This window comes from Triturus cristatus, chromosome 9 (assembly GCF_964204655.1).
Source record: "Triturus cristatus chromosome 9, aTriCri1.1, whole genome shotgun sequence".
Classification (NCBI taxonomy): Eukaryota; Metazoa; Chordata; class Amphibia; order Caudata; family Salamandridae; genus Triturus; species Triturus cristatus.
Genome location: NC_140592.1, coordinates 367,828,135 through 367,855,163, shown reverse-complemented (window position 1 = coordinate 367,855,163; position 27,029 = coordinate 367,828,135). Strand labels below are relative to the sequence as shown.

Below are 27,029 nucleotides of genomic sequence, written 5' to 3'. Positions count from 1 at the left end.
TTTCACTGAAGAGAGATACAATATGTTGTAGGTTAACAAATTTCCATCCTTTCTTAGATGCTTTTACTTTGCACCTGTTCTCGAATTTAAAAACATTTTTGCAGATAATTAACTCTTCCTTCCTCCTGTTCCAGCCCCAATTTTTCTTTCTCCTTGCACTTAAGTTACCTAATGCATAAATTGCCTCTATATGCCTTAATATGAGATGGTACCACCGGTTGACGTTGACTGGTGCAAATCGTTGGTTTGGGGTAGTGGGAACCAGGACTAGGCCACCAAAGAACTGTGTTGGGCACCACTCACAAAATAAACTGCTGTGATGATTTTATGGCGTGAAGACCAATTATAGGAAAACTCTTCATTTGGTGGGTGGCAATGTTTGTTTGTACCACGCTTGTGGGTGTCTGCGAGTAGCTCCTCTTGCATCAAATAAGTTAATATTAGCCAACTTGTCATTTTCGATGGCTTTAATACAGGGCAAATTGTGTATTGTGGTGCACTCCTATTCTACTCTAATGCTACTTCTGTACCTTTCTTTAAGATGTAGTTTTCACATGTGCTTGATTTCTCTGGCAGGTTGGCTTTGTGAATAGCTTGAAGTTTTCAAATGCTGGTGATTTCCTGGTTGCAGGTGTCGGACAAGAGCACAGGTAATTGCTTTAGCCATACGGTCTTGTGACTCCTTTTGAATGAAGACAACAGATGCATCAGCTCAAAGGCCCTTGGTACAAATAGGAAAGCGAATCATAATGGATGTTAAATTATTGCGGAATACTGAAAACACTTTATTTTGAGAGTGTGAGCTATTTTTCAAAGCTGATGAATGGATCGCTTAGCTTGCGTTGAGTGCCCCTCTTGTTGTTTCCATATCAGGTCGGTCTCCTTTATTAAAATGCGTTTGACAACCTGGTTGGTCAGTTATTATACAATCAAAATTCTTAGCAGTGTAACAATGTGTGTGGGTTTGAGTGCACTGTCTGCATTTGCGAGGGCTGAATTTAATTTGTATTTTTAAACCCTATGAAAAAGTTAGTATGCTTGGGTTGATCGAGCTAAGCAAGTTAAGCTAATTAGGGTAAATGCCATTTAGAGTTTACACAAATTGGAAGAAAGTAAACTCGATTTAGGTTTTGCAGTTAGTACGAAAGTCTCAGGAAGACCTTTATAATCCACAACAAACTCATTTTTGGTCCTGAGAGGAGAGTTGTTAGTTGCTAATAATGCTTTTAACACTGCTTTGCTCCACAGTTGTCGTGAACCCTGTGTTTAATATATTCCACTGCCCTTGTGTCTGAAAGCACTCTATTGACCTACATTTAATATTAAATTTCTTACTCTGTTTTTGCACTATCATCTTTGCTCCAATTCCTCCTGCTTTCTAACCTCCTTTGAATCTTTAAGAGTGACATGTTGACAGTATACAAAATATAGAAAGAAAGGACTGTAGAATTTGTTGCACGTGTCCCAGCCAGAAATTCCAGAAGCCTCGCCCATCTCAAACGTGCATGAACTCTTCTTTTCATTCTAGGGCAAATTAAATTGTCTGGTTGCTTTGCACTTCACTTTAGAGCCCCATCCAGTCGTCCGTTGTTGCTGGCTATTGAGTTGCTTGATTGGCTTTCGCTCTCAATTTGATCCTGTTTGTCGTTTGAATAAAACAATGTTCAGACTTTCTAAAGAATTTAAGAATTTTCGCATAAAAATACAATCTAAACCCTCCGATATTGGGGTGTGCTGTCTGACCCCAGTGTGCTTACCTCCTCCCAGCCTTCCTTCTCCATGTCGCACACCTAAGTTAGAAGAGTAAAGCCTTCATTCTGGGTTTCATTCTGTACTAGTGGAAGTGATCTTGGTTTATGTTTTGGTATTAACAATGCTGTAACCACAAGAAGATGCAATTTTCAAGGTCCCACTGGACTGAACCTCGGTTCTAGCTATTCTAGGTTTCTCTTGTTGGAAGCTGGCTCTTTATGATATATCCAAATTAGATACATTATGCAGATTCCAGGTGTTCCCTTGGGAGTAGACCGGGGTTTTCTCCAGCAATCTCAAGGTGCTCTTGTAGAGGGTAGTGTGGTAATTCAGCCCTAGGCTCATCAGAGGGGAGTGTAAGACTCCTACAAATACACACAACAGTCAATAAATGATGCACACAACTCAATCCGCAGATCTGCACCAATTTGTATATATTTGGGTACCAGAACTAATTTCATCAGGTAAGTAAGTTTTGGAATGGAAATACTTTTGTATTAAAAGTCGATACATTTTTAGAAGCTGCAATGCTATCCTGTGGGAGGAAGAACATGTACGGCATTCAGGTACAGAACAGCGACTTATGGTGCCAATCTCCAAAAGGTGAGTGGTGGGCCTGGTCCAAAGCAGCACCAGCAGAACACTACCAATGGCACTACGGCGGCCGGCTGCAGGTGTGCAGTGTCGGGTGTTCAGTGTTAATCTATGGGGAATGGTCTTTATGTAAAGAGTCTGCAGGCTTTAACTGGAAGGCCAGTCGGGCTGAACCAGCAAGGTGGAGGGGGGCTCAGGCCTCACGATGCTCGGGGCGTAGGGACACCTTTGGTCCTATACTCCGCTGCCCAGGGGCGATGGGTGCAGAGGTGTCTTTAGGTACTGGGTTTCCTTACCGGGAGCACTCGCGGTAGAAGGGGCCTGCGTGCAGAGGCAGCAGGTGTCGTCTGGGAGTCCCCGAGAAGTGAAACCATGGTGGACATGGTCTCTGGAGGGCTGGGGTACCATGCTGGCACCGTTGGCCCTCTTCAACTCTGGATTGGAGCAACAGGTGCAGTGGTGTCCTTGGGCATCTGGTTTCCACGGTCTAGAAGTCCTCTCAGGTTTCTGCAGGAGGCACTGGAGTTCTTGGTTCCTGGGTGAAGCACTGGCAGGTGTCCGAGGCTTTGGGGACTCAGCAGCTGCAGGACAAGTCGTCATTTGGCACAATTGTCGAAGTCAGCAGGCAGGCCAGCAGGGTTGGTGCCAAGTCAGTTGCTGCATCTCCTATTCTTGCCCTTTGCTACTCTTCACATCTATCATCTTTAAGGTCGTCAATATCTGTTTTTCTGGGACCAGGGCTTCCCCTAAATACTGAATTTAGAGTAGTTAGGGGAGTGTAGGGTAATCGCCAATGGACTACTGAACCTTGTGGTCACTATGGCCCCTATATGCTCACTTCCTATGGGAAGTGGGCATAACCCTGTCCCAGAATTCATAAGTTTGCCAACACAAAGATGGCTAACCCTGAAAGTCAGGACAACCTCCGATTAGGCCATGTTAGGGTTGGTACTAGCCTGAGGGTGGGCACGTCTACCTGGTTAGCTAATTTTCCTGCCCGTCCGGTTCCAAAGGCCTCCGCACAAATGCTTCCTCTCCTGTGAGGGAAGCCAGAATCACATTCTTTGAAGCTCCTGTGCCTTGGAATGCCAATCCATTAAATGTAATGGGGTTGCCCAGTGTCCCTCAGAACCTGGGTATACAGTTTTAAAGACTATAAAGGGTTCTGTCTGGTCCCACAATTCTTAGCCAAGAATTGTGAAAAAAAATTGAACAATCAACATCTGTACCAAAGGGTCACTAAATGATAACTTATTAAGAGTAGGCAGTGTCTTAATAATTAAGACTAGTAATTAACATCCCCTGGCACTGTATGTAGCCACCGAAGTCTAGAATTATTTTGCAAAAATGAGTAAACAGCAACATTTTTCAAAAAACCTCAACACAAGAGACAATTTCTAGTTTGGTGTATTCATTGTCGATTAACCAATAATCAAGCAATGTCCGTTACTTTTTTGCTTTTCAATATGCTGTCCAGAACACACCTATTACATATATTAAAACATATATTTACATGGTGAGAATATACACATCCCAGTTTCCATCAACAAAAATACATTAAACAATCAAAACGTATAATATCAAATGTCTGGATTCAAAAGTTCAGAATATCCTTTTATCCTTGTTATCTATTTTAGGATAACTGATACGGGACATTAGACCTTGCCACTGATGTTTTGACCCCGAACTGTGTTATTAACTGCACATTGATCCAACGATAATTTCATGGTAATTTCTTAATGCAAAACCTAATTTACCTCTAGTTTACCGCTGTAAAGGTGATGGACCTTTGCCACCATGTTATCACCTCCAGGAGACTTTACATTAAACATGAAAAATCAAAATGTAATTAATATTTAAGCCAATAAAGAGAATTGTGTGTATTTTAAAGGGTTTTATTTTCTAGTCAAAAGTTAAGTTTCTCTGATCCTTTATTCATTAGTCAAATGTCAATCAGGTTACAGAATTGAAAAACAGGAAAAATAGAATTAATACAAAACATATCATAGGTTTCATACAAAACACTCCATAAAGGAGGAAAAATCCCTAATTCTATGTCGGAACTCTTTAAAGAGTTTCAGGAAAAATATAATTCAAGAGTGAGTTTTTCAAGGCTAATCAATAATTAATAATTAGCAAAAATCTCCCATAAAGAGAAATAAATGCATTAAGACAAATCTTTTCAAAACTAGTTAGTCAAAGCATAAACTTAGAGTTTTAGCATCTAAATCTAACCCTTTTCTATCTGTTGCTCTCTCTGCCCTGGTCTGTTCATCTCTCTCTCACACAGAAAGGCTGCCCTCCCTTCACAAGACCACAGAGGAATGTGATCTGCCTTGCCAAAAATGACGTGCAAGGCTAGCCTATGCCTCTCTGCCGCCCCCTCCTCCCTCTCTCGCTCCTCGGACGCAATCTCCTCCCAGGCTGCACCCGCGACGTTCACATACCTAACCCGTATGATGTGTGGTCCCATCTGCTCCCTCTCCTCTCTCCTCCTATCTCTTCTAGCCCAGTAAGACTGACACGCCCCCTAAGGGGGTCATTATTTATACTCTAATTCTTGACTGACTACACTTATAGTTGCAGTTTCAGTAGAAACTCGCACTGTGATTGGTTAGCATAGGTGACATGAGGGTTTCACCATCCTGTTCTCATTGCAAATCCAACCCATACCGGTTTTAACAAAGGAAGCATTAATGCTTAATACAGTCATATGTTTCACCATCAATAATTATACAAATACGGCAACATTTAATAGGAAAAAATGTATCAGTCCATTTCCTCCTTGCTTTCACATCGCACGCAGGAATTACACTTTCCCACAAACACTGGTACATTGGCACAATGACAATGTACAGTTCACTGTGGCCTTGACCCATGTGTCTTCACTTGAGGCACTTGGCAGTTCATGCAGCTGTCCTAATCTTCTGCGCATGCGTCTCTCATTCAGCACACTGCTTAACAATTCTCAGCAATGCTGGATTCCCAAGCAGCCATTTTATGGTGGGCCCAAAAACAAAACAAATACAAGAGTATTCATTTATTCAATAAAACCCATCAGGTTTACCTCCCCATACTAGTACCCTGTATTAGTTATTACCTAGCAAAAGCTATTAGTTTAAAGCAGCTTTTTTATTATTTGCGCACAACATGCAAAAATGTGCAATGTACAACATAGCATAAACATGCACTAGTGCAAATTTTCAAAGCGCAAACAATTAATACATACTCATAGCAACATGCTCTAATGTTTTAGATAGCTTTTTTTATGCAAAATGCGTTTGCACCATGTGTAGTGTTGGTGCATGGTTGAATAATTAATACATTATAAAAAGATGTATTATGAACTGAATATGCATTGTCTAAATATGCAACAAAGCCAAAGTCTTTTGAGATGGGAACTGGGAGTGTAATTTACAGGGTTAAGAAGCTGGGAGGAGAGAACACACATTCCATTTTTATCTTCAAAGCTAAAGAGTGAACTGAAATTACGAGTTTTTATACACTGCAAAAACACATCTTAATTCAGCACAATTATGTGCTACTTTAAAAGTAAAAAAAATCTCTAAATTAAATGATGTACATTCTATTAACATCCATGATTAATTAATTAAGCATGGTTTTTAAATGAAAGCATTTCAGACTGAAAGCATTGTGACCAGGCCTCGTTTTAGGTCTTTCGCTTTGCATGCACCAAAAGTGCCACTTTTAAAAAGCATTTGACTAGGCCTCATATCATGTTTCATGTGCCATGTATTTTCACTTGCACCAAAATCTGCTTGTCATTTTAAGTGCAGTCTGTCTGAAACACAAAACAGAGCGATGCTTAATCTTTATGAAATCTAGCTCTATCAACATCAGAGCAGGTCTTTCTCAGGACTAGGATAAACAAAACGAAGACAGCCTCCCAATGTTGTTACTTAGACAAAAAACACACAATCAGTTTCCTGAAGAATTGTCATTGACCACAGCCAGGGTTCACTATATTGTTATTGCAACTCCTTGCAATTTGTTCACTCCCATCAGCTGCTTGGATTAAACTTCAATAGTTTTCCAGGTACAGCTAGAAGCTTGCCCTCACTCTTCCTTTGACAGAACCCTTTGTATCTTTAAACTTGGAATGCTAATCAGCAGGTCATCCTGTAGGAGGGGGCGTTATCACAGTCTTCCTGAATAGGCGTTTGTTTCTGACCTCCTGGGAGCAAAGGCTCCCACTCTTGGGAGTCAGACACTCAAGACTGGTGGTAGTCTTGCAGAAACCAGTCAGTCAATACACCTGGTGCTGGTATGTTTTCAGGGGGCCCCTCTAAGGTTCCCTCTTGGTGCATGTTTTACTAAAACCAGCCCTGGAATCAGTGTAAGTTTATAAATATGAGATGTTTGATACCAAACATCCCTATTTTCAGTGAAGCCATCATGTAGCTGGGGAACTCTATTTCACCAGTGGCCAGCACATGTTTTAAAATGGCTTTCCTGTTCACTTGCACTGGCGGTAATGGAACTAACCCGCACCGGGCATATCTGCTCATGCAAGTATGCTCTCACATGTAATATAAAGCACCCTGACTTTCTGTAAGCCCTGCTGTAGGGGTGACTTACAAATATTCCATGCAGTTGGGGGACATGGCACACAGGGATGTCTGTCATGTCGTGTTCTCACTTTTGTTTGCACCAAGCCACGCAGCCTGCAATGACAGCCTTGCGTGTTTGGTGAGGGGTCTCTTAGGGTGGCCCAATTCGTGCTGCAGCCCAGAGAGACCCTTCTTTAGGACCTCATGCCCTAGTTACCAAGGGTACCATTTACTATGGACTTCCAGAGTGATAAAGGTATTGCCAATGGAGGGAAAAAATTGTACAGTTTTGGGAAAGATATGTCAATAGGGACCTGGTTAGCAGGAGCCCAGTGCACTTCCAGATGAAATCGCATCAAATACCAGGCAAAAAAAATTGGGGTGACCATTTCAAAAAGGGACCCTTTACTACATCTATATTTCCTGCAACATTTTAGTGTTGTCTCAAAGAAACCTACTGATCTCAAAGTATTCAGCTCTAGATTTTTTAGGTCATTGGTTGTTTTTTTAGTTTGTTTTGCAGGTTTGTGCTTGTGTTACATTGCAGAGTAGTGGATGATCTAATTATAAAGTCCCAGGGGAGTTCTGTGCAAACGTTGTATGTCTGCATATGACCAGTAACTGTGCTTAACATTATTTATATTTCAAATATAAAAAAAATGAACCATCCATTAATATTTGTGAAGGAAATATGATGCGATGAATGCCTTTTGACGTGTTGCCTGACCTCGGGACATTTAGTAAGCTGGTATCCTATTCCATCTACTTATACCTCAAATGCTAGTTCTTTAACAGTGACAGCATGCATGCACCTCCTATATCAAATAATGTAATATTATAAGGCAACCAAATGTCTACCACAGAAAATAAAAATTATAAATTAAAAAGAAGTCAGAAAACGTCCATCCGCAGTATTTGTTATATCAAAAAACAATATATATATATATATATATATATCTCCTCGAAGAAAAAGCCCCTTCCAGATAGCTGGCACCCATGGAAAGTGGCGCACACGCCAGCGGAGCGTGCTGGCAATCCTCTAAGAAAAAGTCCAAAATCAGTGCGCTCTCAGTTCAAAAACAACACTCTCACAATAGTGATGTGGCTAGAGTTTATTCCACGACGCGTTTCGACTGTATCCACAGCCTTGCTCACGTGAATGGTGCACAGACTACAAACACACATAAGTCAAACTCGGACATCGCGTCATAATTACTGGACATAAAGGAAGGACATGAGTTTGTCCACACAGTGGTGGCCATGTTGGAAGTACTTGAAAAGTTCGTAATAGTTGTTGCATACATCAAATCCCATTGGACGTGAAATTAAACAGAAAATGAATGCAAGTGCTTAATTAAGTTTCTCACATGGAAAATAATACATGATAATTGAATGGAATCTGATGCCAACTGAAACAATTGCGTGCGATCGTGTAAACCGATCTACTATACATCATGGTGTCTGCCCAGTGTGAATCAACATGAACTTTTCAAGTACTTCCAACATGGCCGCCACTGTGTGGACAAGCTCATGTCCTTCCTTTATGTCCAGTAACTATGACGCGATGTCCGAGTTTGACTTATGTGTGTTTGTAGTCTGTGCACCATTCACGTGAGCAAGGCTGTGGATACAGTCGAAACGCGTCGTGGAATAAACTCTAGCCACATCACTATTGTGAGAGTGTTGTTTTTGAACTGATATATATATATATATATATATCTCATTAATGTTTCGAGACAAAGCAACAAAATATATTGCAGAAGGTAATTGTAGTTATAACTGCCATATTTCCATTGTACTATAATCACCAGAGGTCAGCTTTGTCTCTAGATATGCTTTTTGTTCGTTACTGTGTCCATCCTAAAACGAGTACAGGTCATGTGAGAAGTTGTCATCACATTCACGTTGGATAGGTGTCAAAATATAGGGTATCTATCAGTGCTGACAATACCAAGCTCCATACAATTTGGGCACCAGAGTGAAAAAATAAGGAGTCGTAATTGGGACCAGTCATTAAGCGTTTATGAATAGCAACCGTGGCAGCTTGTAAAGACACTAGTAAGAACTAGCCACCGAGAATTACTCAGTGAAGAAAACGAACCACCTTTACCCCGTCATCCATTAATCACCTCTATTCCTGGTGCCCCTGAACTTCACAGGAGCTCAAAGGAAAGAAACGTCTGAACAAAATATAGTTTGCAAAAAAAATGGGGATACATGTTTTTTTTACATTGTTAATCAACAAAGAAAATGGCTAAAAAGCCAGGTTACGCATGTTTCAGGTAAGACACGGTAAATATTTCCATACTTCAGAGCCATGCAATAACTGCAGCTAACCTATCACAGTAGTACCCAAGAATCACTAAAGGCAGACCAACACATCTACATTTGTTTGCTAAGATGCCACTCGGCTCCCTTCCCTCTAATCCTGCTTTAGGGGGTGCAGTTGCCCCGCATCTATATTGGGTGCAAAGATTAGGGGTAAAAGCAGGTTCGCTCCCTTTGGCCTAGACATTACTACTAACTCGGCTAAGTTCCAGGTGGCTTGTAGAGTCCACCCTGCCCTAGAACGGATGACCCATCCTGAAATGGACCATGAAATAGATGTCTAAGTGGGTTATGAGTGGAGAAAGACAGCCTGTTAACTGTACACATATTTTAATAGCCACCACCATCATTAATTGAGAGGTATATAAAGGAATCCATCTTTGTAGTGTGTCACAAGATGGAGTATAAAAATAATGAAAAACCTGATAGCGCAGCGACTTGCTCTTTTCAATTGTAGATAATTAAAATAATGGATATCATTTACTGAGCTCCATTGGATTGAGAAATGCTAAAGATGCCTTTTACCATTCCCATGATGAACACATGCATTACAGGTACAATTACTTAATGCTCTCTTGTGCTCTTGTTATAGCGCATCAAGATGCAGCCCCCTCTGGGCTGCTTCAGAGACACTATACGAATATGAACATCAACAATTCAAAGAGCAGTCTTCATTTGGTTAGCAGTGCAGGTGCAGTGAGATCTTGAAGATAGATCTCGTCATGTGGCCTCAGCGTCGGGCAATTCCTTTGTACAGGCCCAGTGCAGGTAGTAAACCTTGCATTTTCCTTTCCCTTAAATGTACTTACAGGTGCAGTGATTTTTAACCTGCTGGAAACCGCTCCACACGTGGGAAAATACACTGACTAAGCTGAGTAGACTGCACAAATGTTCAAACTTGCCTGGGAAGGCAGACCCCCTCCTATGATTACAGGGAGTGGCAAGAAAAGCTGTAGTCTAATGTGCATTCTGGGGCAGGAGTGTGCAGCCAATATCCCTACTCTCTAAACGACCTCAAAGTCCAAGAGCACGTTTCCTCTGCTGGTTTCAAATGGTGGACCCAGACCATAAGGGCTCCATAGAGGATTTAATCACATGTTGCTATTCGTGACAGGGAATGTAGGAGCCCACCATTCCTACCAAGCCTCAGGGGACATACCTGGATATAGAACAAGCATTGAAAATGCAATAGGTCTCGCCTTTGATTAAGTTAAAGCAATTTGCTTTGCTATACAATACCATTAGCAAAGCAAACGGCTTTAACTTAAAGGCGAGACCTATTGAATTTTCAATGCTTGTTCTGTCTGCCAGTGAATGAATGGGTCTGTAATATCGGTTACCGCTGAGTCCTCTTCCATGTAATTTTCTTTAGCTCTTGTATTTCTTATGTTTCAGCACTTTGACCCTTTCACTCTCTTCTCTACATATTTTTCCTTTTCTTTTTTTTTTTAAATCGGTCTTTTTAGGTCTCGGCTCGAAGGCTGCGCTTGCGCAGTCTCGATCCGAGATTTAATGACTTGGGGAAGAGGGGCTTGAACCCGCCCCTCTTCTCCCCTGTTCTCCATTGGCTGGCCTCTTCAATGCTGGCCAGCCATTGGAGAAGAGGTCCCGTCACTCCGATCAGGCCCCGTCCTTTTCGGATCGGGGGCGTGTTTTTTGCAGAAAGTCTAATTATCTCCTCCAGCCAATGGCTGGAGGAGATAACAGCAAAACACGCCCCCGAATCCGAAAACGCCGCTGCGTTTCTCCGAGGCATTTCTGCTTTGCCTCGGAGAAACGCAGCGGCGTTAGGTTGCACTCCACAAAGTCTCTGTAGTTGTGCCCTGTTCAGCTTGCTCTTAGTAACCAGAGGGGGCCCAGGCATCGGCTTTCCCTACCCAACGGCAGCGCCGGCAGCGGGCGTTCACAGCGCCTTTCAAAAGATAGCGAAGCAGCTGACCGCCAAGTACCGCAGGACGACTCGCTGCGGAAAAGCACGGGAGGAGTGGAGCCGCCTCCGCCGTGAGCAGCATAAACCAAGAGGCGCAAGCGGGGGGCCTACGGGTGGCGACGGACACTGCCTGCTGCCCAGAGAAGTACCCTGTTACCCCCATTTGCCTAGTAAAGACCTGGGAATAGACCTTACCTTCCGGCCATTGCGCGGGGGCCTTTGTGGTATACACGCCTGAGGCAGGAAGAAGGAAAGGAACAACGGTATCAGGGGGTTTCACGCCTTAGCAGCGAAGACGGAAAGCCACGCCACCGCACGGAAGGCAGAGACAGAAAGGAATGCCGGGGAAGCTGACCGACCTGACCGGAGAAGAGGACGACGCAAGGACGCTATATGGCATTTCGCGCCTTTGGTCGGAAAGAAAAAAGGCGACTTCCAACCCCGCCCCATCTATTGTCGAGGGTACGGGCAGGGTCCACCACAGAGTCAGGACTCACGGGCACTTGGAGCCAATACGGCGGTGCCCGGAGCAACAGGAGCAACGGCCGGGGGTTTGCGAGGAGTTGGATCGAGACTGGGCAGTACGCCGGTACCGCCACCCGGAGGCACCTGGAGCCAGAACACTGGTACTCGCGAAAAGCCACCCCGGGGCGGTCGGCAGACCTTGAGCAGCAACTGTGTAAGAGCACCGCAGTACACTAACCACGCGTGGGTCGGTGCGGGCGGCGGTGCCCCCGAAAGGAGGAAGACTGGTGCGGGCGGCAGTGCCCCCATAACGAGCCCGGAAGGAACATTAAGTGAAAAAGGTAAGGAGCGGGGCTGCGCGGAGCTAGGGAACGGCCGACTCAGTTTGGTAAGGGTTGCGGCCAGCCTACTCACAATCGCTAAGTACCCCACCCCGGCATTGATAATAGAAAGAATGTGACCTTACGTGGTGGGTCAACCTCAAAGGCGGAGCAGGGTTCGAGCCCGGTAAACAGTCCTGAGCCTTCCCGGCCGGGATCCAATCTCTGTGAACCGCTCTGGGAAGAAGACCGGGCTGGTGGCGCCCTGTGCAACAATGTTTGTTGGCGAAACCCCCCCCCCCCCCCCCCTCCCCAATGACCACCTCCACCACGCATTCGCTCACTAGCACCCTTTAACAGTGACCAAGGCACCATAACCACACTCTCTCAGATGCATTGCATTAGTTATATAGCGCCTTCATACCAGTGTAGGGGTCCGAGCACTTTGCATCACACACGCATTACACAGAGACAATCAATCATAGGTGTAAATACGTGTATAGGAAATGATACAGAAGCCAAAGGACGGAAATTGTAGGAGTCTCATGTCATTCATACTGGTAGGCAGTATAGTTTACGAGTGCTTGGTATGGAGAAGCACGCACGCATTGTCGGAAAATAAACCGCATAGTTGAGTTTTTCTTTAAAAAGAAGAAGCGATTTATAGCCAAATTAACCACTTTTTGCAACATTAAGGAATGTGCTAGTAATGTATATTTTGCAATGTATATGCAGTTCGGGGATGAAAGTTAATAGCTCACTATTCTATATTGGGACTTTAAGTTATAAATTGCAAGTAACGAAAAGATGTCTCTTTTGAAAGCAGTAATCTGCTGATCTGCTTACATCATATGCAGTCTGTAATCTACTTGGTACACGTTCTTTGCAGCAGGCATATTCACCTCTGCACTAACTTCACTAAGTCAAAACCTCAACCTTACAAAACACTGATCTCCCTCCAGGAAGATAATTAATCGCACAAGTTTTTCTCGACATTTATGCGGTGCCGGGTAATTGCCGGCGGGTAGAAATGCTGCAGCAGGTGCTGCAAAGGCTTAATAAACTTTCAAACACGGCGCCCTCAGGAAGCTAACACCCAGTGCGGCGGCACCGGCCGCTCCGCCCTAAAGCCGGCCCTGGAAGAAGATAGAGTTCAGGGTGGCCGATTTTTTTTTTTTTTTTTCATCGACTGCACACCTGCGAACACTTCCCTCTGAAATGTAAAATTCGCGGCATAATTTACAGTACAGAGGACGTCGCCCGATTCAGAGGCTTGCAATTGTCATAATGTTTTGCATGGCGACACTAGAATAGGGGTGGGCGGAATTTGCGGAATTGCGTTGCGCACATCTCCGCGAAACGGTAAAAAATCTCCGAACACGCAGAAATTCCGCGAACACGCGGAATTGCTTGTTCGCGATGCTTTTTTCCTGTTCACAATTGCTGTTTGCGTGCTCGGGGAGAAATATCTCGCGAACACGCATTTTGAGATCGCGAACAAGCAAAAATTTCGCGAAATCGCGGAAAGCAGACTTTTTAGCAATTTCGCGTTCTCCGCGGAACGCGAAATTACGCAAATTCCGCGAGCGGAACGGAATTGATCGCCCACGCCTACACTAGAATAACTGGGTAAAAGGTTGCATTATCTCATTCAAGGCAAGCCACTGTCGATTATTGTTCAAGTAAATGCAGAGGCATAAAGTTCCAAAGACTTGGCTCGCCCCGACACGCGCACACTCCTAGCCCCCCCCCCAGTGCAGTCCTGCTTCTGCCACATGAGTTTTTTGTTTTTTTGTTGGCCCATTGCCCCCTCACAGACTTTATAATTCTGTTGTAAGGCCCACACGATTCTTATTCATCGTTGATGGCTTGCTGCCCACAGCCGTGACTTTTGTAAACTGCAGCCTTAAATCCTGCCGGGACCAACCATTCCGCTTTTCGCCATTTGAAATGGTGGCATTCGGCCAGCACTTTCTTTTCTGCTCTGAGGCCCCAGAAATGGAATCGGGCATTTGAACCAAGGTAACCTCATGGCAGACTTGGCGCATGCCCGTCTAGCTGGTTCAGCCCACGGCAGAACTGTGTGATCATTGGCTGGAGCAGCGTCGGCTGTTCGCACTTGTGCGCCCTGTGCCAATCCTGGGCCCTTTCTGCCATGTTGCCAAGTCAGCGGCTTGCCCTGATGTCAGCGGCGGCTGGCCAGGGTGCCGACTCAGCAGCCTCGGCCCTTATCTTGGCTGACAGGGTTGTTGGAGGGTGGACAAAAGATCGGGCAGGAAGGAAGGTGCATCAAGGAAGGTCTGGGAATGGGGAAGCGGGTGTTTTCTCGAACCATACGTTGGAAAGCTCCGTCAATGTCTGCGAGCCTTCATCCTGTCGCTTAAGACAATCGGGGAGATTGTCTTATGCGACAGGATGAAGGTGTGTGTGTTAATCTTCAGAAGAGTTAAGCCCAAAGCAACAGGAAAGACCCGAAACACTTGCACACTTCGTCCCTGCACGGTCGTACGAATAAGGTACGGCCATCAATTCAGTAACGCTGCTGTTGCTTTGTGGTAGATGCAGTTCATGATGTATTTGAAGTACAAAGTGTCTGCCGTCCTTTTAGGCGCATCCATTGCTCGCATGTGTTGATGTGTGTTTTTGGAGTTTTATCGATCTTAAGCAGAAAGTATGAGTTCTTAACGCTGCCTGTAAATGTGAAGCACCTCTGCAAGCGAAAACGGGGTCAACCCATGGCAGGTCAAACACATAACTCTTGCCTCGTCACCTCTCCTGCCCTGTCGCTTCTCCTGCCCTGTCGCTTCTCCTGCCCTGTCGCTTCTCCTGTCCCGTTCACCGCTCCTGCCCGTTCACCGCTCCTGCCCGTTCACTGCTTCTGTCCGGTCAGCACTCAGTGGCTCTGTGTGTGGGTGCAAATGCAATAGGTCTCGCATTTGAGAGTGATTAAGCTATTGACATTGTAAATAACAATGCCGTTTCTTTAAATGTTTTAAAAACAAAAACATAAACAAAAAAAATGTCATGAGCAATGCCAAGAGCTCTAACTTTACCAATGCCAAGACCATTGCATTGTAAATACTTGTTTTATTGTTCTTCCCACCCTTTCTCTTATATATGTGCTACTTACTCTTTTGACCATCTAGCGCACTCCTGGTCTTTTCTAATCTGTTTCTCCTCTCCTCTTGTAACGGTGTACCCCTAGTTGCTCTCTTGTTTCTCTAACACAGCTTTGACCGCTAACTCCCCGCCCTACCCTGGCGCTCGCTATAAAATGTCTCCGAGTCAAACGAGGCGACCGCGACACGTTTATTCTCTTGTCAAGACAAATGCATCAAGGAGTCATTTAAATCTCCTAACGAAACAGTCCAGTAGAGGTCGCTGTTGGCTGTAGACCAAGGCAGAGAACGAAGGAGATTCGGCAGACACCTGGAATACCTGGCGGTTATGAACAGACTACTTTGGCCAGACTGCATTCTCTTTGGTTTTTCCCTAATTTAGCTACACAGTAACGACGACCAGCAACAAATAAAGCACATGTACTGGCTCTACTCTTTTCGGTTCTAACATAGTGGCTGTGAAGCATGCCCCGCATAACATGCATGTACTAGTCTGTCACACTGCTTTCATATCCACACCGGCTGAAGTTGCTGCAGGGATTGGCGCCAAGTAGAGGTGTCAGTACCCAATATTTTCAACAACTACTCTCTTCAATATCGTGATAAAGAATGTATTCTGTAATATTTGATTCCAGCAAATAACTGTTCTAATGAAAGACTTCGCAGGGGTCACAAGGGATGAAGAATGCAGTAATTTGCCGATCCCCCTCCCCCAGAAGCAGGCGTTGAGTGAACAGGCATTGGGCAGATACTAGCTATCTGAATAGAACTGTGTTGAAGGGAATCTAGTTAAATTGTTTGTTCATTATAAATGCACTAGACTGAATAATACCTGTTGCGTTCATCACATCCCGGTGCAGGATAGAAATGCAGTGACTCTAGTTCTAATATGAAAGGGGGCATGGAAGGAGGGACATGCAAAATGTTCCTAAGGGAACAGGAACCACCTATGTTCCTGGCACTGAAGCGGTCCAGAGAGCAGCAGGCCAACCTGGCGGGTCCCCTACACCAGCCCCACCTCACTGAAGATGCAGATTGGCCTGGCTGAGTCAGATATTCGGGCTTGTGCCAGCTTCTCGTAACTTCCATCTGATGTTCCTTCCTGCTGCACATGAAGGACCATTCAAGCAGCGTTTGACCTGTCGAATTCAAGGGTCTGTCCTCTCCAGTGGTTACTGGGGCACGTATCCCACTTACAATATCCATCTGCCTTGCGCCTTCGACCATTGAACTGTGGGGAGCTAGTCTTAGCAGCTGGCTCTATACAGCCCCCCTAGACACACAAGTTTGATTGGATCCAGGTTCCAAATGGAAGAAAACAGAGTTACAACTTCTGATGACAAGTTGTCGACTCAAGTCCATTGTTTCTGTTAGACTGTGTCTTGCACATTAAAGCTCTTCAGAGCGAATACCATTTTTAAAGTTTCAGGTTCTCCCTTATCGACTGCAACATGCACGTTGTTATTAGAAAATGTTTCTCAATTACAGATCTGTCTAAGCAAGATGCTAAGTGGTCTCTGCAATCTTGTATATACGCGATAGTTTTGATGAAAGTGGTAAGATCCTGTGTCTCTAAAAACAAGTGCTGACGTTTGTTTCGCAGCGCATAGGAGCGAAGGCTCACAAAAGCATCTAAAAAAACAGATGCTATTGAAAATATGGCTAACCATTTTTTATATGGTATTTTATTTTAATCACAAGCTTTTATCGGTATTGTTGACCCAGTGCTGTCGGACCGCTCACAGACTGATTTCAGATGTCATTGTTTTTCATGCATTCCATTGAAGGTGGAAGGACCAATCCAAGCAGCCAGTAGAAAAACAGTAAGCCTAAAATACTCATTTTAGGCTGAACCAAGATGTGATTGACCACGTCTCCAGCCAGTGGCTGAATGGTCTGGAGAAAAGGAAGCCAGTGTCTAAAGGCTGATCCAAAGCCCCTTGTATTGAGTCACCAATACAGTTTTTTCATGAATGTCGCGAACTTGATACCCGTCAAACCTAATTAGACCAATTGATCATAAGGTCTAAGCAGCTTACACCCTATTTTAACCTTAGCATTTCCCTCCATTCTGTCAGAAAGATGCAGATACAATGCAGCATCTGTTTTTGTACAGCAGCATCAATATGTCCTGCCAGAGTGTATCACCTTTTTAAGGATACCTGGTTTTTGCTCAGTACTGTGATTGATAAGCTCTGCTTGATGGTGGATGAAGATGGTGTTAGCGCAGTGTCCTTCCGGACTTGCTGATTCAGGGAAATGCTCTGCAGTCAGTACAACTCTTTAGCGTTGTTTCTCTCCTTTTCATCTGCGCCATAAATATGAGTTGATGAGCCTCCCGGGGCTCAGGTTTCCTGCTGTTTTTCGCTACATACTTTCTGCCAGTGACTAAAGTTACTGTTCATCCTGGTTGAAGTCGTTTATTTAAGCAGAGGATACCTCGAATTATGAGTTAACCCAATGGAAGTGCAAAAAAACAAATGCCTCACAGCTGGTCTACTGGCCATAAACATATGAAAGAGTCAATGGTGGTTGAAGCCAACAATTTGTGATGGTAGTGGGATAAGATTCTTGGTCCACCCCACAAGTAAAATATTCAGTCTCTTTGTACGGTGCCTTAAGGCTGCAATGACTGGAGAATGCAGTCGTGTTTATAGATCAGCTCTCTTTGATCCCTCAATTCTCTCCAACACAAGAAGCCCATCTTCACCACCTGAAACCAAATATAAGCTTGAGTGCAGGTAGTTATAGCAGTAATGAGCTTTTAAGTATAAATTATATTCATTTAAATCAGTTGTAGTAATTTATTAGGGCTTTTGGGTGGTGTCAAACGAACATCTTCCTAGTCAGAAAGTGTGTCCTCTTCAGCAAAGTATAGCATAGCAATAGCTGTGATTTATGATTATATTGGAAAGTGCCTTTGCTTGTCACCATAACGTCTAGTATTATTCTAGTCTGTTTTGATGGTTTGTCCCCAATTTTTCAGCTATTGAGAGCATAATATCCCCAAGCACTGTCTGCTAAAGATAGATGTGACCCTCCTACGTGTACCTACCTGGCTCTTGCACGTTGTTCTACTGTCTCGGATTGAAATCTACCTTTGCATCTGACCAGCTTTATTTGTTTGTGAGGTCTAACAGTTAATCTTTCAGATTACAGTGAATCACAGAATACTAAGCTGGCATCAATGCAGGTACACAAAACATTTGAACGAATACTACATATTTTGTAATCTCGAAGTCCTGTGAATCGCTGGATGATATGAACTCCCATGAGACATTAATGACGTAATGTGCATTTTTCCTAGTTGCCCTTGTATCCTGAACTCCTTTCTAGTTTAGCTAAAATAAATCCATTTGTAAATTTAAAAATGTGTATCTAGGCTTCTAATTAATATAATTGGGTGCACTTAGTTCTGAGCAATGCTAGTAGCAAACCGAAGTGAGAAAGCTGGCTCTTGTAGTTCTTTTGAATTGGTAAATGAAAATGCTTATTTTGCGTAAGGGATCATCCTCTATACACTTTTAAAGTAACTGGTCTACTAGTAGTCAGTCGTGTATTAGACTGCACTCTTGATAGAAAGGAGTAAACATGACTTCATCCTTTCAAATTTGTAAATATGTTCAGAGTTGTCGAGTGATTACATTTCTTGTGAAACACCATCTTCCAGTCCTGATATTTTAGCCAACCGCGCACTGCATTTTAGGACTTCACATGTAACATTGTGTAGATGACCTTAAAGTTCAGAATCCAAAATGCTCTTCACTAGATTGTCAGCTGGGTACGAAAATGTAAAACACGAGTGAAACTCAGTTTTTGTTAATTTCATTTTCTCCCCCACAACTTTTTTTGTACTTTGCTTACAATATTTCTTTCAATCCTACTTAAGATTCCATTTCTTATGAAACACCTGCCAGAAAAAAGTAAGATCATACATGACTTTTGTGAAAAATATTTTTTCATTTTAACATGACCCTCTGCCCCACATTCTTACATAAAATGTTGACTTGCTTGCTCCGTTTTACCTTGCGAATATCAAGTGATAAGCTGATAAGCACTACTGCAAATTAGTTTTGTATATACTTGTTAGTGGTTGTGAAATCGAACTGTCCAACTCCTCCCCCTCCCAAAACAATAGTGACCATATTTGCAGTATTTAACGTTCTGTAGAGTAATTGTGGGAAAACAGGTTTGTCGTTTTGGGAGGGACCCAGTTAAATAATTTTACACACGGTTGGCGTGGCTTCAAAAGTTTTGAAGACCTTTGACCTAAACCAGTATGGATCCAGGTGCTCCATAGATGAAACCAAGGGAGAATTCCACTGCAAACCTGTTCTTAAACTAAGTTATTGTATGTACTAATGTATAACCTACATCTATTCGAAATGTAACTAAGCTCTGCGTAGGATCAAAGGCATGTGGTTAATGAGTGATTGGAAGGGAAGGTGGGTTCTGAGAGAGTAGTTGAGTGTTTGTTATAATGTAGTGTTCTTTAGAGAGGTGTATCATCAGCTTATTGGTTTGAATTCTAACTGGGCCTTCTCAGCATTTCATACATTTTCGCTTTTCTAAATTTAGTACAGTTCATTTGAGATCACATTTTTCAGGTGCCAAAATGATTTTGTACTATGTAAGTAAAAGAGAAAAAACCCCGTTCCCACTTTCTGGAGATTTAAAACCAATTGTAAATCCTAATTCAAACAGTTAATGCTATTTAGATTGCTACCTTGAGCTGCCCTTGAGCCATAGGGCACATGGGTAAGCTAGAAGAATACATCATGCGGACCAAAGTGCACTCAATCCGACCTTAAATATTTGTAAATAAACAAATCTCAGCACAGTTCACTTGTGGTCTAGAGAACTTCGCCCGACTGCAAAGCATGTGGACACTTGCACTTTTGTAGTTCCTTAATGTATATACTAGTTTTTTTATTTTTTTATTGAGCTGGTCTTTCGGATAAATCTGTCTCCAAACAACACGTTCAGATTATTGCATGATAATAGCTCTGTATATTGCAGTGTAACCTACCTTTGGCGGCAGAAATTATTTGCGAGTAAGCATAATTGATCGTAAAAAATGAATCCCCTCATCACATCCCATCACCGTTCTAAAATAACAATAAAAACTTATTTGGTGCCCTGCTTGAAAGTTCTATTAAGTGGTCAGATGTATTATTAGACTAGTCATCGTGTTTATAATAGGACTCCTCCCTATATAGCGTAATTTCCTTCTTGGGAAATTTGTTGATCGCAAAAAAGACCATAATCTTACATTTAAACTTTTAAGAGAAATCATGCAGAGTTTTTCCATCCAAGGTTCTTGCACAACACATTATTTACATCAACTCCTGTTACTTTAACCCTGTCCATGATGTGCGTTACGTTTATTCTCACGGTAAAGTTTCACAACACTTAATTTCGGGCTAGAGGTGAAGCAAGGTTGTCTGAATGGAACTCCTATGTGCTCGCTCCTCTTATGTTTGCTTTGCATAAAGCCTTCCCAAGGTGATTAGCCTACACAGACATTCAGTCAAATGTATCCTGTGGGTTGTGTCAAGAGTTGAAAACCTTTCGATTTTAAATTGTCTGAGTGAATGCAGTTTACACTTGCTGTATTGACACTGTTACGATGGAGTTCATGCATGGTAGTGTGCCATGCTTCCTTGCCATCACTAATTACTGCATGATGTCCTTATTGGAAATATTCAGAGAACTGATCATTATTCTCACACTTATAAGACTTGAATGTGCAAATTAGTTGGGGCCCTCAAATATGGGGGTAGTGCCTAATTCTCTTGTACTGAAGCCCAGTTTTTGACAATGATCTCCTACTTCTGATGACTATAGGCAGGGCTTTAAGTGTTCCAGGTCTCAGACCTGGTATTAATTAAAAACAGACATTGAAACCGGTTCGTATCATGTCCTTAACTTCCCTGGCAAAAACACTGATCTGTTCCTGAACAGTGAACTTAAAAACATCAAAGTAATTCATGTCCCAATTTAGTTCCTCCTTCTGTTTCAAATTTTACTTCATTTCACATTTCCTAAGAGTGTTAGTTATTTCCAGGATGATGTTTCTGTATTTCCTTTTTTGTGTAGCATGTTGCTCATGTATAGTGTATATTTTGAACTGAGCTGCCTCCAGGTGTTTATAAAAGGCCACAAATGGGAGCTGTGGTGTTGAGGCTGAAGGCAGTGCGAGTTTCTCACAATATGGTCAGTGAATCAGAAAGGTGTTCAGAATACATGGTCATCCAATCCTTGGCCTCTGTCAAGCGCAAAGAGGAATGGGCACCTATTCCAGTCGCAATTGAGATTCTGTGCAAATGTGTGTGAAGGAGGGACACTGATCAATATTTTGATAAGGAAATAGAATATTCAGTGTTTACGTGTGAGTGGGTGTGTTGTGTTTGAGGGTGGTGAAGTGAACGAGTTGCGCAAAGTGCATCCTGGACTGCGGGAAAAGGAGCTGAGGAGGAAAAAGATGAGGTGTGAGATATGCAGATGGGCGAGAGGTGGAGAGAGAGAGGGCGTACATGTCTATCAGTGTGAACATAGCGGGGGTGATTGAGACAGTCTGTACACCACTACACCTTCCACAGGCTTCAGTAAGATTTAAATCAGTCTCCACATTTTAGAATTCAGGCATTTTTAAATATTAGTTGCAACAAAATCAAAGTTCCTTATGTATCTTAAATAGCTAGCTACCATAGGTAAAGCAAATAGATCTGGCTGGTTTTAGGTGTATGTCAGTTATTTGTTGTCTATCTAGATGCAACAACAGAAAGCTCATAGGGGAACACACATACTTGTCGGGTGGCACATTAGGGGAATCACAGAAAGTAAGTTTATATGTTAAGTCACACCCCTAAGTACACAATGCCATGCCCTTCTTAGATACTCTTCCTCCCCCCAAACACACAAGAGGACTTTTTTGTGTTACTGTTTGACATTTAACAACACATTGAATTAGATGGTAGTAGAGTGGTATTAACCCCACCAGAACGAGGGGCTCCGTTGCGCAGGATAGAAGTAGACCTGCTCCTCTGAACAGGTTGGTCTAATGAATGGAAGGAATGTGTACTTGGATATGTAGTGATTCTCCAAGGTTTCTGTTCCAACGGTCTTCATCCTGGTAATAGTGGTATATAAAGCTGTTTGGCATTGTAGTCAATATGCAAGTCTTCCTCCTAAGAAACCCAGCTGCATTCATTTTTAACAAGTTGCATTTTCTTAAACTTCTGCTTCATAGCCTGTGATCTTGTGGCCTAATTTATTTTCTCTTCCTTCGAAGGTTGGGACGCTGGTGGCGCATTAAGGAGGCCAAAAATGGGTTGTACATAATCCCTCTGAAGAAAGCTCCTACGAGTGACGCAGAGGAGCCCAGTCAAGATCCATAGAAATCCATCACACCCCTCTATTCCCCTTCCATCAGATATCCAAAGGCATCAGAGTTTATTTATTGCTGGTTGCATATTTTGTAAAAGAATGTTTATTAAACGTGTTTTTTTTTTTTTTTTTTTTTTTAAACTAAATGATAAAATGAGTTCATTTTCATTCCTTTGCTTGATGGATGGCTATTTCATCGGCCTTAGTTACCTTTGCATAGTTCAGTTGCAAACCTCTGACATAAGGAGTACATTTTTTGGTGTTGAAGTGACTGCATTACTTAGTTTTAAACCTTTACTTTGTAAATAGCTAGGTTTTTAAAGGTCTATGGAACTCTAAGGGCCTTTGATATTTCAAGTTGTTGTCAAGGCAAATTCTCACACTGAGCACAATTGGATTCTCAATCAAGGATTTATAAAGCACCAAGAATCACCTGTGAGGATCTCAAGGCACTGGAGTTGCTAGCTGCTTTGTGGTGATCTGTTAATCAGCCAGGTCTCGAGTCCTTTCATTGAGGCGGTCCTGAGGTGCAGGGGAATGCCGTTCCAAGCTTTGGGCGCCAGGTGTGAGAAGAAGCGCCCTCTGCTGTTGCCACAGCAGATCTGGGAGGGATCTGTGAGGAAGGAGGTGACAGATGTGTAGGTGGCTTGTCGGTCGGTTGGTGGAAGGTCATGCGTTTGTTGATGTATGCTGGTCCTTTGCTGTGCAGAGCTTAGTATGCGTGGGTCAGCATCTTGAACTGGCATCTCTTCTGGATCAGGAGCGGGTGTACCTTCTTGAGGGGAGGTGTGGTGTGATGTGGGTCTCTCGGGGGAAGTAGAGTAGGAGTCTTGCAGCTGTGTTTTGTATGGTTGTTAGTCACTTAAGGAGGCATGCAGTGATTCCTACGTGGTGTGTTCCCGTAGTCCAGTCTGCTGGTGACCAGTGCCTGCGTGACGGTCCTTCTGTTGTTGACTGGAAGCTACCTGAAGTTCTTGCAGAGCATGCATAAGGTGTGGAAGCAGGTGGATGAGACTACGCTTACCAGTTTCTTCATAGATAGTTTGGTGTCCAAGATGATGGCAAGGTTGTGGTTTGTTGGGGCGGGGGATGGTCGGAGTTCAGCAGGCCACCGTGTCTCATAGCGAGGTGTTTTTCCAACAGATGAGGACTTTTGTCTTGCCCATGTTGAACTTGAAATATATGGACAACAATAGGAGGTGGGGGGTTCTTTGAGGACTCGTCCTCCACAATGCTGCACTACAAAACCAAGAAGTCCCTCTACCCTATGTGAATTTTGCTCCTTTCTTCTTGCGCTCCTGATGTTTCTATCACAGGAAAAATACATTTCTTTACGTAACCTTTACCCACCAGGGTTACCCCTAGGTGATATGCTTCATCATAGGGTTCTTCCCATTTAACTGTGGAATGGGGTGTGCTATGACACACGGATACGTGGGAGCACTTATGGTTTTTATAACCTAATGAGAGCGAAATAGGAGTGGGGGTTTATTCAAGTAAGACATTTAAAAATTCCTGGCTAGTTGGAAAAGAGTTTTTATTCGCTCCTCTAACCGTTTAACTAGGGGGAAGAAGAAACGCTCTGGGGTAATGTCCCTTGGTTTCTTTGGCCAACTAGTTTGAAGCCCTAACCCAAGGCTTTTCTTCAGGACCTAGGAAAGCTAATCTCTTCTTCGGTCTTAAAGTTCACTGCAATATATGATACCACGAAAGGATGTGTGTGTGTATGTGTGTGTATATATATATATATGTGTGTGTGTGTATATATGTGTGTGTATATATGTGTATATATATGTGTGTATATATGTGTATGGGTGTGTATATATGTGTATGGGTATGTGTGTGTGTATGTTCGAGGCATATGAGCTGCAGATTACACACTGTGCATAGATCGCCATCTGATGTTGGGCCCGGATGTTGCAGTTGTTTTTCTCTTGGAAAGTCTTTGGAAGTCACAAGGTATGTGACTCCTCCTTTGGATCATATTGCGCATGGGCTTCGGCTCCATCCTCATTGTTTTTTTTCCACCATCTGGCTCGGATGTGTTCTTCGCGCTCCAGTTCGGAACCGTTCCAGTTTTCCTGTTCAGCGTGCAATCCTACCCCCTTCGACGGTATTGTCTCGATCGCGTTCTCCAACACTCGACACGACTCAACAATCTAAGTCTTCGATTCCGGTCGTCGACGAAGGCCTTCGGTCCTACCTGGGCTCCGGTCCTGGCTGATGGAAAGGACTCCATTTAAGAAGTGTCCTCGATGTGGGTCGAAGTTTCCCAACACCGTTCTCCATGAGGTGTGCAACCTCTGCCTCCCCCCAGAACACGAGGCAAGGGACTGTCCAGCTTGCGCCTCCTTCCGATCGAAGAAGACGATCCGGGACCGATGAGCAAGGAGAACAATGGCTCACTCGTCGACTTCGATCCCCGACGACATCTTTGAAGAAGGCGTCGATGTCCCGGAACTGCACACAGAAGAAGGCTTCATCAGCGCCTCCGAAGCTGACGATTCCAACGTCGAGGACATCACTCCGGCACAGAGGGGCATGAGTACAGACGTCGACCCCCGACCCTAAACCCCCCTCCACGCCATTGAAAAAGGCTTCGGTCACGCCTTCGCCTTTGGGCCTAGGTATGCACCAAAAGACTGCTTCCCATACCTCGCTTCCGGGCCCGGTTAAGAAGCCCATCAAGCCTTCAGGCAGCTCGGGCTTGAGCCAGCCTACCCTGGGTGCCGAAAAAAAACCTCATTGACACCGAAAAAGAAAACGCCCCTTTCCTTGTCAGCGCCGAGCTTGACTCCGAAGCTCTCTGCGCCGAAGACTGGCACCGACTCCTCGGCACCGAAAACACCCTCGGAGCCGAGCAAGAAGCCGAAAAGCCTAGACTCCCAAACCTTGAAGCCGAAAGCCACCTCGGAACTGAAGAAGTCAAAAGACACTGCTAAACTCCACGGTTCAAAACCAAGAACCAGTGCTTAATCGACGCCTAAAAAACCCACGGCTCCGACACCATCGGCACCGAAGGATCTGCCCCTTACAGCCAAACTGTTTCTACCCGATCCTTACCAAAAACCCTCGTAAAGGATCCAAAGACTGGGCATTTGTCGCTTAGCACCAGAAAAAGATCACTGGTCAAGCCTACACCAGCTCCACCACCAAAAAGGAGAGACTTTGCCACCTCCCCTTTGAGGATGCCTTCCACCACCACCACCACCACCTCTTCCTCACACACCATCTCCAGATGAGGATGATGACATTAATTACGACACAGGGGACGGGGCGGACAACCAACCAACAGGGGACCCTACTCCTACAGGCTCCCCAGACCCATGGGACGACTACAACATCTCAGACGTCCCTAACGTCCCGCAGGACAATCTTTACCCTTCTAGGACACCCCACCCCCAGAGGACACCATGGGCTTTAACCAGCTATTCCATAGGACTGCCCGCTACCACGGGGTTGATCTCCACACAGACCCCGTAGAGGAGGACTTCCTCTTAGATGCATTCGACACTGCACACAGGTCCACCTCAATCCTGCTGATGCTTAAGGGGGTTATTAAGCACGCACCAGAGGTTTTTAAAGACCCAGTTAGGGCCAGGGTCATTAACCCACACATTGAGAAAAAAAATTAAAGCCGCCCAACAAACCCACCCTATATTAAAGGCCCGCACCACTAGACTCCCTGGTAGTCTCCAATGCGAGGAAACGTGCCAATTCCCAGGCATCAGGTGAGGCTCCACCACCAGATAAGGAGTCTAAACTCCTAGATGCCTCTGGTAAACGGACGGCGTCCCATGCGGCCAACATCTGGCGTGTCGCTAACACCCAAGCACTCCTAGCCAGATATGACAGGGCACATTATGATGAGCTGGAGTCAATCATGCAACACCTCCCTGACAAATATAAACATAAGGCCAACAAATTGATTCAAGAGGGTAAAACCATTACAAACACTTCCATCCGTTGTGCCCTCGATGCAGCTGACACCGCCTCCAGGGCAATAAATACCAGCACCCTTCTGTGTAGGCATGCTTGGCTACGCTTCTCAGGTTTCAAACCTGAGGTTCAAAGTTCCATCCTCAGCCACCCCTTTGAGTAACATCTTTTTGGTCCTGATGTCGATATAGCCCGCGAAAAAATGAAGGACACAGACACGGCAAAATCTATGGGAGCCTTGCATTCGCAAGCTCCCAGGCGCTCCTTTTGCCGTTCCTCCTTTAGAAGCAACACCAGAGGCTCCTCCTCCGACAGCGCCTCCACTTCCTACAAAACCCCTACCCAATCCACCTTCACTAGGGGTTATCAAAGAGGCAGTTACAGAGGTAACAACAACAACAACAAAGGCAGAGGCAAAACTAACACCTCCCACTCTGCCGCCACCCCCACCCAGTGACTTTCCTCCACTTCTCCCAGACTATTCCACTCCAGTCGGGGGCAGACTCCACAATTTCCTTCCTGTCTGGGCTACCATCACCTCAGACAGATGGGTGCAACAAATAATCCAAACAGGCTACTATCTAGAGCTAACATCTACCCCCCCCCCCCCCCCCACCATTCC

At 44.2% G+C, this 27,029-nt stretch overlaps 1 protein-coding gene across 2 annotated transcripts in view; it reads left to right on the top strand.

Annotated features, from left to right (window-relative positions):
* The window catches only part of RRP9 (ribosomal RNA processing 9, U3 small nucleolar RNA binding protein), a 153,736-nt gene extending 131,141 nt beyond the window's left edge, over window positions 1-22,595 (top strand). For both annotated transcript variants that reach the window (XM_085625167.1, XM_085625168.1), the window contains exons 14-15: window positions 577-650; window positions 22,374-22,595. In XM_085625167.1, the coding sequence (XP_085481293.1) occupies window positions 577-650; window positions 22,374-22,479 (180 nt within the window). In that variant the 3' untranslated portion in view covers window positions 22,480-22,595. The remainder of the gene's footprint in view (window positions 1-576; window positions 651-22,373) is intronic.
* Window positions 22,596-27,029: the final 4,434 nt, after the last annotated feature.